Below are 12,690 nucleotides of genomic sequence, written 5' to 3'. Positions count from 1 at the left end.
TGTTCAGTGCACTCCCACCCTCAGCTCAGTGCAGAGAGAGAGGAAGAGAATGGCTAGAACCAGGGAGAAGGTAGGTACCCAGTCTATGTGAGCAGGGCTGAGATCCCAGACGGGCAGCGGGCTGAGCGGGGCTGGCAGCTGGGACCCTGGCTGGCAGGAGCCGCTCAGCCCACTGCCAGTCTGGGGTCCCAACCGCAGGCCCCGCTCAGCCTGCTGCCGGCCTAGGTGAACGGAAGCCCAGGCTGGCAATGGGCTGAGCTGGGTAAGATCAGCATTTTAGTTTAATTTTAAATGAAGTTTCTTAAACATTTTGAAAACCTTGTTTACTTTCCATATGACAATAGTTTAGTTATATTATATATGGACTTAGAGAGAGAGACCTTCTAAAAATGTTAAAATGTATTACTGACACGCAAAACCTTAAATTAAAGTGAATAAATGAAGACTCGGCACCCCACTTCTGAAAGGTTGCCGACCCCTGATTTATACCATCAGGAAAGACAATTAAGTAAGTCTTATCATTCTGAACCCAAAATGTTCATAGCGAATTAGCCATGTGATTGTACCTTTTTTTTGTCTGACAAGCTGAAAGCCGCATGTATGATTTATATGAAAAGTTCTAAAATGACTACAGCTGTAATACATAACCTTAACAGATCAATTTTATAAGTGGTGGACAGCTGGCTTTGAACAATAATCCTCCATAACAATGACTAAGGGACTGCCTATACTGCAGTCATGAGGTGTGATTGCAGCACATGTAGATGTGCCTAAGTCAGCTTTGAACTAGCTAGATCACAACTAGCTGAAGTAACAATTGCAGGGTAGCTGCAGTGGCACGGACTAGCCGCTTAAGGGTATACCCTGGGCCCTGGGTAGGGTTGTACTCGGGAGGCTAGCCTGTGCCACCACCCTTGCTGCTGCAGCTACACTGCTGCTGTACTCAAGCTAGCTATGATCTAGGGTAATAGGGTTATATCGATAATACTGGAGCCAGGATGTACGTTTGCAGGACCCAACTAGATACATTCTCCCAGTTTGGCAGTGAACCATTAATAAGTACTCACTGAGTACAGTCTTTCAACCAGTTGTGCACCTACCATATAGTAACTTCACCTGAACCACATTTCCCTAGTTTGTTTATGAGAATGTCATGTGGGACTGTGTCAAAAGCCTTAGTAAATCAGATATACTACATCTACAACTCCGTCTGCCATTCACTAGGCCAAACCTGACAAAGAAGGAAATTAGGTTGGTTTGGCATGAGTTGTCCTTGCTTAATCCTTAAAATCCTCTAGGTGTTTACAGACTGATTTTTTTAATAATTGGTTCCAGTATCTTCCCAGATGTTGGAGTTAGGCTGACTGGTCTATAATTTCCCACGTCCTCTTTGTTCCCCTTTTTGAAGATAGGTGCTATGTTTGCTCTTTTCCAGTCTTCTGGGACCTCACCTGTCCTCCATGAGTTCTTGAAGATAATCCCTAATATATATAATTGTAATGTATATTAATTCCAAGTTTGTATCTTCTGTATTTGTATAACTTATATCTAAACTGTATTAAGCTATCGTCAGTGGTAAACTATTTCCAATATTCTCTCTCTGAGCTTTTTTTAAAGTATATTTAAGCAATAAAATACTTTTATGGGATCATTAACATTTTTGGGTGCATCATAAGGCTGTGGAATTACAAAGGTGTATGCTAGTTGCCTCATTAAACATGCCCCTCAGTGTCTTGTTCTGATTATAACTAGGCTTGGAAGGATTAGGTTTTAATTAATTTAATTAGTAAATGTTGGTAATCCCCTAGTTCTCCCTCCACTGAAAACCCTATGGAAATATTTTCCCCATCGTTATTAATTGAAATTTAAAATCTATATAATGTAATGCGCTTGCAGATAACTCATACACTCTTTGGCAGTCAGTTGTAGCTTGCAATTAATAAGAAATGCTATGATATATCAAACATTCTGACTTTGTTTCTGAATCTGGTATGAATTTCATCTTCATTCTATTCCAAGTAAATAAAATTCCAAATAAATAACAGTAGGGTCCAAGGTGTTCTTAAAAATCATTGTTTGTGCAAAATTTAAGTTGGGGGGGAAATTAAAACCTCGGAAATAAACATAATATTGTGCTTCATTTTTCAGCTTACCTGTTAAAAATGATATATTTAAAAGCATTTTTCCTTTTTATTCTACTTACTAGTCCACTATGGAAATAATGTCTAATACTATGTCTGTGGAGATGACACAGTGTGTTCTGGCTTTATTCCTGGAATTACAACATCTAGAAAGTATTATTGCAGGTGGGGGGAATAATGCCGCAGGCAGTTTAACATTTCTCACATTACACCAGCCACCTCTAAAGTACAGCTGTGTTCAGAGAGGTAGATTCCAGAAATGACTAAAGACACACTTTAAGGACTCCATCTTGCAAACATTTAATCACATGTTTAACTCTGAGCACGCAGGTAATCCTGCTGAAGTCAAGCACATGCACACATTTTGCAAAGATGGGGACTTTTATGATTAAAGTGTCTTTTTTTTTTTTTTTTTTTTAAAACAGGGATAATGTCCCTAACCTCTGTTTGCTGGAAGCTGGGAATGGGCAACAGGAGATGGATCACTTGATGATTCCCTGTTCTGTTCATTCCCTCTGGAGCACCTGGCATTGGCCACTGTTGGAAGACAGGATACTGGGCTAGATGGACCTTTGGTCTGACACAGTATGGCCGTTCTTATGTAATCCTGTATTCTAACTGAGCTCCTTTTGAACAGTATGGTGTGAAATTGTGAGGTTTGTAAAACTCCTTTTAAAAAAAATTAAGCTTTCTTCTGCTCCCATGTTTGTTTAGAAAGGTCTTTGTGAGCCACAATCCCACCCGTCTACCCCCTTTCTTTACGTGTGCACGGTGGGTGATGCTTGTTCCACATTCACTTTCAGCTCTGTTGCTGCTGTTCATTGTTGTTTAATATTTATATTACAGTAGCACCCCGAGGCCCCAGTCACAATCAAAGACCTATTATGCTGAATGCTGTACCAACACACATGAAGACATAGTCCCCGCATCCTATTGTAGACTCTAGGGGAGAAGGTATACCATCAACAATATAGTGAAACTAACTATACACAAATGTACTAAGTTGACAACTGGGGAATAAATAGGATAAAATAATTGCTTTTCTCTAATTTCTATGCTAGCCTTTTTAATATCAACTGTAACAAAGGCAGGTACAACATTTTCAGATAGAAATGTGATTTTCAATTTGGTGGTGATCCTTCATACAACGTGATTATATCCCTATGGCAGGGGGAGCATAAGTATAATAGCAAATTGCTACACACATCTGGTCAAAATTCTGAGTCCAGAGGTCTCCACAGTAGATCCCTTGATTCTGATTGTCCCTGTGTCATATTCACCTGTACTGCTGAAACAGGCTTGTTTAATCTCTTAGTTCCTTGGCTGTATGGCTCTGGAGGACTTTAACAGTCCTCTTGTGTATCCTGCTTGCCTTTATTCTCACTGACTTCAGAGAACTAGGATCACAGATTGAGGAACAAGTAGCCAGGTTTGCTTTGCAGAGAGGAGATGGAGTGGGATTGTGACAGGGAACAAGAGGTAGGACTGAACAGAGAAAGGTTGGTGGCAGGACATAGCCATTAAGCAATTGCCTTATTGTTTATCCATACTCCCCCGACTGTCTGTATACATCGGTTGTGTCTTGTTTTATACTTAGATTATAAACTCTTTGTGGCAGGAGCTGTCATTTTGTTGTGTGCTGTCCAGCAACTAGAACAATGGGTCCTTGTCCTTGATTGAGGCTCCAGTATAAATAATAATAATGCTAATAAAGGAAGAGAGATGGGGGATCCAAGGAGGACAAGAGACAGAATACCTATGAGAATGGTGCAGAGATAGAGAGATTAGGAGCTCCTGATGTGTATTCCTTTGGTGGGAGTTGAGGAGGAGGCTCAGAGAGAGAGAGAGAGCCCAAAGAGGTTTATCAGAGATGAAGAAATGCAGGACAAAGGAATGAAAATGAAAGGAGGTAACTTTTATTCACCTGGAAAAATTATGGCTATGTTATTCACAGTTAGTCCCTCAGTGTCTGGGAATAGTGTTAACAGGGGTGCCCTAGAGCCTGTGTCATTGAGTCAGCTCAGCACATTAATCATATAAGATCATATAGTGCAATTTGAATATTAGTCTGGGATATTTTAATGGTAATGTTTGCCTTTTTCATTTTATTTTAAGCACGGGTTGATGGCGATTCATCTTGCAGCTTGGTCTGGAAACCTAGACATAATGCGAATGTTAGTTAAAGCAGGTGCTGACCAAAAGGCTACAAACCAGGTTTGTTGATGACAAATTTAAACCAACACTAAACATATTCATCTTGAGAAGAAGTGTAATGTAATCTTATAGAACTGGCTTGTGTTTTCCTTAGGAGGGAAGGAATGTCCTGCATTTTGCAGCTCTGAACAATAACGTTGACATAGTGGATTATCTTCTCCAGGAACTTCAGCTGAAGGACCTAAACAAGCAAGATGAGGTACAGTATGTGTCTAGTTACTTACAAAGTATAGGGGCTTGTTTCCTTCACATTGTGAAGTGAAGTACAATATGACCTGCATCACACAGAGACTCCTTGGATTTTCTGGAGTGTCAGGGACAGACCTGAACTTTTTCTGATTAGCCCTTTGCCTTGCTGTGTCAGGATCCCACATTGCGGGCTTACCTAGCCAAGTGGTGTATTTTTATCTTTGCACACGAGAATGTAGGCATCTAGGATCTGATCATGTCAGGTGCTGAACTCCCACATCTTCCTTTGAAGCTAATGGGCCATAATAATCTGATTGTGCAAGGTTCTAAGCACCCTCAGTTTGCACTGAGGTATCTTTGGGCAGGTTATTCCATAATTGTCTGTTTTGGAGTTTTATGCATCTCGCTCTGAAGCATCTGTCTATCCCATTGGTGGCTGGCTAGATGGCCTGATCTGGAAAGGCAATTCCCACAGTATTGTTTCAGGAGAGTTTGCTAGGACTCAGTTGTAAATACTATGGTGGGTTAAGATGAATAAAAATTCTCTAATTCCCTCTCCACCTTCTCCACCCCTCTTGATTTCAGAGGTATCTAAAGCTGGCTCTGTTTTCAAAATTCTGGTCACATACAGCATATAATAAAAATAATAATTTTTTGGACTTTTAGAGTGCCTCTTTCTGAGGAGCTCAAATGATTTACAAACAGTAGTGAAATAATCTTTCCAACCAATATTTGCATCTCAGGAAGATGTAATAGCTAAATATTAAATATTTGAAGAACAGCTTCTGTTTCTAGTGTTGTTATTTCAGGATTTCTGGTCAGTTTACAAATGTTTTCTTTAAAGTATTTAATCCAGATTTTACACTGAAGACATTTTACTTCTTTTTCCCTTTCATGGGTGGATCTAGACTCCAGTTTTTTGTTTACCTGTGCATATGACATGTCAATATTTATTCACAATATATGTGCACCTACATATGACCTGGCTTTTCTAATAATTGGTGAACTTTCTGCAACAGAGTGACTTTTTATTTGATTATTTCCTATTAGAAAGGTAAAAGGGCATTTCTTCTGGCAGCTGAAAAAGGCCATGTTGAAATGATATACAGTCTGATTTCTCTCAAGCTGTTCACCTCTGAAAAAGACAAGGTAAGCCTCCCCTTTCCATAAAAATCCAGATAAAGTGTGCTTAAGAGTCATAACTGTCCCCAGTGTAGTTACTTGTGTAACTAAAGGTCATAAACGCATACACAGTGTTCGGATACCATGGTACTGGATGTGGTATACAAAATGTAGACAGACGAGCACAGTGATTTTCAGTAATCCAGAGAGAATAGTGGAGCTGTCAGTAATTATTGCCAGCAAGGTTTTGTATGCATATTAATAGGACATGTGATGCAATCTGAAGTTAAGCTTTCTAATGCTTGGAGAGGAAGGACGGTCTAGTGCGTAGCCTAGGACTTGGGAAACTTGGGTTCAGTTCCGTGCTCTGCTGCAGACTTCCTGTGTGACCTTAGACAGGTCCCACAGGGCCAGATTTTCAAGGCATTTAGGTACCTAATGATGCAGAGATGTCTAGGAGTGTAACTCCCATTGATGTAACTTTTGGAAACCACCGGGTGACTGTCTGCATCTTTTAGGTGCCCAAACAACTTTAAATATCTGGCTCTTAGTCTCCTTGTGCCTCAGTTGCCCATCTGTAAAATGGGGTAACAACACTCCCCTACCTCAGAAACTATGGAAATGGGGGCCCTATGAGTACTTTGGATAGATAAGTATCCATTAGCTTACATTCCAAACAGAAAATGCCATAATGGTGGGGGAGGAGAAAGCTGTATATAACATGCAAGCAGGGTGATGGGTGGCCAATGCTATGTTAGCTCTGTGAGCTGCTTTTAGTTGTTTTCCTTTTTTTAATTTTATATAGTAGGGGATGGTGTCAGCAAGGGGAAGATGACTACACTGACTTCAATTAAGCTATGCCTAATTACACAAGATCAGGTTTTGGCCCTTAATCTTTACATTGTTTTTCAAGGGACTGTGGGCTAGCCCAGTCCCCTTCCATGGAGAAACCTATGGAAAAAACTCACTGACAGTTCCAAGATTTACTTCATGGATTTTCTTCCGAATTGTCCATGCGGGGAATGGGGGTTTGTTCCCTGGTAGAATAGGTAAGAATTTCAGGCCTTTACATCAACAGATGTCCTGAGAAGTGGAGGGAAATTGAAGACATATTGAGACATCCATTAAATCCTCAGAGCTCCTTTCCCTCTTGTTAGCATGGCTTCCTCTGTGTACACATGGAAGGACTTCCTTAGAATTAGGGCTGTGTCAGAACATTCTGTAAAGCTTCTTCTTTCCTGTCTGTCACATGAGGAGGTGGTTTCACTAGGTTTGCATCCCTTCTGTACATGCTGGAGGAAGAGACCATAGGACCTTGTGTTAAAGTACTTGTCCACAGTCCGTAGGTGGTTGTTTTTATTAATTGCAGCATGTTCTACTTAATTTGGGATTTACAGTATGTTTCTGGCTGTTTTCATTTACAGGAGGGAAACACAGCAGTGCATCTAGCTGCTAAAAATGGTCACTGCGAGGTGCTAGAAGTTCTGCTAAATCAATGGGAAGAAATAAATGAACTCAATCAGGTAAGGACACAGAAGCTGCAGAGGGAGATAAAGAATAAAGGTAAAAGGTGCAAGACAAAGTGAAAACAAAGTTTTAAAAAAAATACCCAGAACCTACAAATATCTGTAAATGGAATCTCATTTCTGTGGTGGTCAAGCTAATCAGCACAAAGCTTGAATCCACCAAGATCCCTTTAGACCTATAGCTCCGTTAAAGAGGAATGACTAGTAAGCTATAGTCTTTCTCAAGTTTTCTGATTGGAATCCAACCCAGGTCAGTAGTGTCTGAAAGACGCTATCTGTTGGCCAATTTGTGGTGCATCTGAAATGAATTGGTTGGATCAGTCCAATTCCTAATGGAATGTGCATCACAGAAAACGCTCTGACAGCTTGAACTCCATGTTGTAGTCTCAGTGGAGAGGTCATAGACTAAACAGACACAGAGGCTTCACTCCTAGAAGTGGTCCCTTCTGATGTGGAATACCACCTCCCCAAACCACAGTAGGTAGGTTGATGGAAGCATTCTTCTAGCAGCATAGCTGTGTCTACGCTTGGGGTAAGATTGACATAGCTAGGTTGGCTGGGAACGGGGCGGGGGAGTGGGGGTGTTTTTCCACAAGTTAGGGGTGTCAACCTAACTTTCAAGCATAGCCCAAAGCTGAATTCCGTTGGCAGAGTACTGTGAGTGGAGTGCTGCTCTCTGGGTTGTATTTACCTGCTCTGTTCTGTGGATGGATAGAGAACTTCCGCCTCCACGGTTGTCGGGGTGGTGCCTTTCACAAACACTAAATTTACTAAAAGAACAATAAAAAAATCACCCAGAGTTCAGGCGCAATAGAGCTAGAAATTTTTAATACTGCAGTGAATGCGGTGATTTGAAATAAGCATAGGTAGTCCATAAAAGAGCAGAATGTAGTTTATTTTAAAGACCCACTAAGGCTTGGTGGTGGTGGTAGTGGTGGTTTAATGTAATCGTGTCCTGAGGATTACTGCTCTTTTTAACTGGTGCCAAAATCAAGGACATACAAACTCATGAAGCTGGATTAGCCAAAACTATAGTTTCTGGCATTTGTGATCTGTGCTTGATGGGTCACACAGTAATGATAATGTTTTACTATAGGAGTCAGTCATTGCAAGCTGTTGTAACACTGTATTAGCACAGGTTTTTTTTTTTAAACACAAGAACGCATTAAAAATATTTAGTAGCTTGTCTATATTTTTGACACATTAGATAAAGGATAAATTTGTGTTAGAAATGTTTGTTGTTAATTACCATTGTATCTGAATGCTAATATTGAATTATTCAGATTACAGTAAAAGCTGTTTCAGAGTAGCAGCCGTGTTAGTCTGTATGCGCAAAAAGAAAAGGAGGACTTGTGGCACCTTAGAGACTAACAAATTTATTTGAGCATAAGTTTTTGTGAGCTACAGCTCACTTCATTGGATGCATGCAATGGAAAATACAGTGGGGAGATTTTATATACACAGAGAACATGAAACGATGGGTGTTACCATACACACTGTAACGAGAGTGATCAGGTAACAGCAGGAGAGAAAAATCACCTTTTGTAATGATAATCAAGGTGGGCCATTTCCAGCAGTTGACAAGAACATGTGAGGAACACTGGGAGTGGGGGAGATAAACATGGGGAAATAGTTCTACTTTGTGTAATGAAACATCCATGCCCAGTCTTTATTCAAGCCTAAGTTAATGGTGTCCAGTTTGCAAATTAATTCCAATTCAGCAGTCTCTCATTGGAGTCTGTTTTTGAAGTTTTTTTGTTGAAGAATTGCCACTTTTACGTCTGTAATCGAGTGACCAGAAAGACTGAAGTGTTCTCCGACTGGTTTTTGAATGTTATAATTCTTGACGTCTGATTTGTGTCCATTTATTCTTTTACATAGAGATGGTCTAGTTTGGCCAATGTACATGGCAGAGGGGCATTGCTGGCACACGATGTCATATATCACATTGGTAGATGTGTAGGTGAACGAGCCTCTGATAGTGTGGCTGATGTGATTAGGCCCTATGATGGTGTCCCCTGAATAGATATGTGGACACAGTTGGCAACGGGCTTTGTTGCAAGGATAGGTTCCTGGGCTAGTGGTTTTGTTGTGTGGTGTGTGGTTGCTGGTGAGTATTTGCTTCAGGTTGGGGGGCTGTCTGTGGGCAAGGACTGGCCTGTCTCCCAAGATCTGTGAGAGTGATGGGTCGTCCTTCAGGATAGGTTGTAGATCCTTGATGATGCATTGGCGTTTAGTTGGCGTTCTGTTGTTTTCTTTGTTGGGCCTGTCCTGTAGTAGGTAACTTCTGGGTACTCTTCTGGCTCTGTCAATCTGTTTCTTCACTTCAGCAGGTGGGTATTGTAGTTGTAAGAACGCTTGATAGAGATCTTGTAGGTATTTGTCTCTGTCTGAGGGGTTGGAGCAAATGTGGTTGTATCGTAGAGCTTGGCGGTAGACAATGGATCGTGTGGAGTGGTCTGGATGAAAGCTGGAGGCATGTAAGTAGGAATAGCGGTCAGTAGGTTTCCGGTATAGGGTGGTATTTATGTGACCATTGCTTATTAGCACTGTAGTGTCCAGGAAGTGGATCTCTTGCGTGGACTGGTCCAGGCTGAGGTTGATGGTGGGATGGAAATTGTTGAAATCATGGTGGGATTCCTCAAGGGCTTCTTTTCCATGGGTTCAGATGATGAAGATGTCATCAATGTAGCGTAAGTAGAGTAGGGGCATTAGGGGACGAGAGCTGAGGAAGCGTTGTTCTAAGTCAGCCATAAAAATGTTGGCATACTGTGGGGCCATGTGGGTACGCATAGCTGTGCCGTTGATTTGAAGGTATACATTGTCCCCAAATGTGAAATAGTTATGGGTGAGGACAAAGTCACAAAGTTCAGCCACCAGGTTTGCCGTGACATTATCGGGGATACTGTTCCTGACAGCTTGTAGTCCATCTTTGTGTGGAATGTTGGTGTAGAGGGCTTCTACATCCATAGTGGCCAGGATGGTGTTTTCAGGAAGATCACCGATGGATTGTAAAAAGAAAAGGAGTACTTGTGGCACCTTAGAGACTAACCAATTTATTTGAGCATAAGCTTTCGTGAGCTACAGCTCACTTCATTGGATGCATACTGTGGAAAGTGTAGAAGATCTTTTTATACACACAAAGCATGAAAAATACCTCCCCCCACCCCACTCTCCTGCTGGTAATAACTTATCTAAAGTGATCACTCTCCTTACAATGTGTATGATAATCAAGTTGGGCCATTTCCAGCACAAATCCAGGTTTTCTCCCCCCTCCCCCCCCCACACACACACACAAACCCACTCTCCTGCTGTGTGTGGGGAGGGGAGAAAACCTGGATTTGTGCTGGAAATGGCCCAACTTGATTATCATACACATTGTAAGGAGAGTGATCACTTTAGATAAGTTATTACCAGCAGGAGAGTGGGGTGGGGGGAGGTATTTTTCATGCTTTGTGTGTATAAAAAGATCTTCTACACTTTCCACAGTATGCATCCGATGAAGTGAGCTGTAGCTCACGAAAGCTTATGCTCAAATAAATTGGTTAGTCTCTAAGGTGCCACAAGTACTCCTTTTTCTTTTTGCGAATACAGACTAAGATGGCTGTTACTCTGAAACCGATGGATTGTAGTTCCTTCAGGAAGTCAGTGGTGTCTCGAAGATAGCTGGGAGTGCTGGTAGCGTAGGGCTTGAGGAGGGAGTCTACATAGCCAGATAATCCTGCTGTCAGGGTGCCAATGCCTGAGATGATGGGGCGTCCAGGATTTCCAGGTTTATGGATCTTGGGTAGCAGATAGAATACCCCTGCTCGGAGTTCTAGGGGTGTGTCTGTGCGGATTTGTTCTTGTGCTTTTTCAGGGAGTTTCTTGAGCAGATGTTATAGTTTCTTTTGGTAACCCGCAGTGGGATCAGAGGCTTGTAGAATGTGGTATTGGAGAGCTGCCTAGGAGCCTCTTGTTCATATTCCGACCTATTCATGATGACGACAGCACCTCCTTTGTCAGCCTTTTTGATTATGATGTCAGAGTTGTTTCTGAGGCTGTGGATGGCATTGTGTTCTGCACGGCTGAGATTATGGGGAAAGTGATGCTGCTTTTCCACAATTTCAGCCCGTGCACATCAGCGGAAGCACTCTATGTAGAAGTCCAGTCTGTTGTTTTGACCTTCAGGAAGAGTCCACCCAGAATCCTTCTTTTTGTAGTGTTGGTACACAAAGTAAAACTATTTTCCCGTGTTTATTCCCCCACCCCACCCCCGCTGTTCCTCACACGTTCTCGTCGTCTGCTGGAAATGACCCACCTTGATTATCACTACAAAAGGATTTTTCCCGCCCCATTCTCCTGCTGGTAATAGCTCACTGTATTTTCCACTGCATTCATCCGATGAAGTGAGCTGTAGCTCATGAAAGCTTATGCTCAGATAAATTTGTTAGTCTCTAAGGTGCCACAAGTTCTCCTTTTCTTTTTTTTAGTAAAAGCTGTGTTATCCAGCACTTTACCAACTAGAAAGCTTTATAACCTGCATTTCTGATCTTCAATAGAGTCCGGTTGGTGCAGGGCCAGCTGGCTCCCTACCTGGCTCTGTGTGGCTCTCCGGAATCAGCGACATGTCCCTGCTGCTCCTAGCAGAGGAACGGCCAGGGAGGTTCCTTGTGCTGCTCCTGCTCCACCCTGCTCCGAGCGCTGGTTCTGCAGCTCCCATTGCCCATTGGGAGCTGCGGAGACGGCGTCCACAGGTGGAGGCAGCGCGCAGAACCGCCTGGCCGTGCCTCTGCCTAGGAGTATTAAGGACATGTTGCCGCTTGTGGGGAACCGCCTGATGTGAGTGCTGCCCGGATCCAGCACCCCGTACCCCAGTCCCCTGCCCCGAGACCCCTCCTGCACCCAAACTCCCTCTTTGTTAACTTGAATTTTTGACTAACTGGCACCCCCATTGCCCCAACATGCTGGATAGCAAAGCTTTTACTCTATTGACATTTGTGACCAAATCTTATTTTCCCTTTACACTGTATCAGTCTGGTTAAGCTTGCATACCACCTGTACCAAATATCATGGTGTAATAAAACAGCTTTACAATTGCACAGTTTGAATTTGAACAAACATTTTTCTCTTTCATTGTGTTGGGCCAGAATGGAGAAACACCATTTTATTTGGCTGTTGAAGGAGGTCATGAAAAATGTGCTGAGCTGTTACTGGAAGCAGGAAGTGACATCAACATTTCAAATAAAGTACGGACTTAATATTCCCTCTGGCATATTATCAGGACATCATAGACTCTACAAAGATCCACATCCTGTCTGTTCTCTATGTGGCAAATAGGCAAATGTGACTTATATTGTTTAATAGGGTATTACTCAAGAATATGGAGAACTTTAATATTTGAAAAACGATATGGAAAAAGAAAAGGAAAAATAGATTTATTTTACATTGTATTGTGTTGGAGCTTTTTATTTAATGTATGTGCAGTAATACAACATATGGCTTGGAAATGTGACAAA

General features: G+C 41.9%; 1 protein-coding gene across 6 annotated transcripts in view; it reads left to right on the top strand.

Moving 5' to 3' along the window:
- The window catches only part of ANKDD1B (ankyrin repeat and death domain containing 1B), a 40,623-nt gene that overhangs the window by 13,338 nt on the left and 14,595 nt on the right, over positions 1-12,690 (top strand). For 4 of the 6 annotated variants that reach the window (XR_013346139.1, XM_077817036.1, XM_077817034.1 and 1 more), the window contains 5 exons: positions 4,257-4,355; positions 4,450-4,554; positions 5,595-5,693; positions 7,091-7,189; positions 12,322-12,420. Coding sequence is in view for 5 of the 6 variants with exons in the window: in XM_077817036.1 (XP_077673162.1) it covers positions 4,257-4,355; positions 4,450-4,554; positions 5,595-5,693; positions 7,091-7,189; positions 12,322-12,420 (501 nt within the window). In the remaining variant the exon portion in view is untranslated. Of the gene's footprint in view, positions 1-2,679; positions 2,798-4,256; positions 4,356-4,449; positions 4,555-5,594; positions 5,694-7,090; positions 7,190-12,321; positions 12,421-12,690 lie in introns of those variants that run through there. The other 2 variants (XM_077817039.1, XM_077817035.1) reach the window with 2 other exon arrangements.

Source organism: Eretmochelys imbricata, chromosome 5 (assembly GCF_965152235.1).
Source record: "Eretmochelys imbricata isolate rEreImb1 chromosome 5, rEreImb1.hap1, whole genome shotgun sequence".
Taxonomy (NCBI): Eukaryota; Metazoa; Chordata; order Testudines; family Cheloniidae; genus Eretmochelys; species Eretmochelys imbricata.
This window is presented reverse-complemented; position numbering and strand designations above follow the sequence as displayed.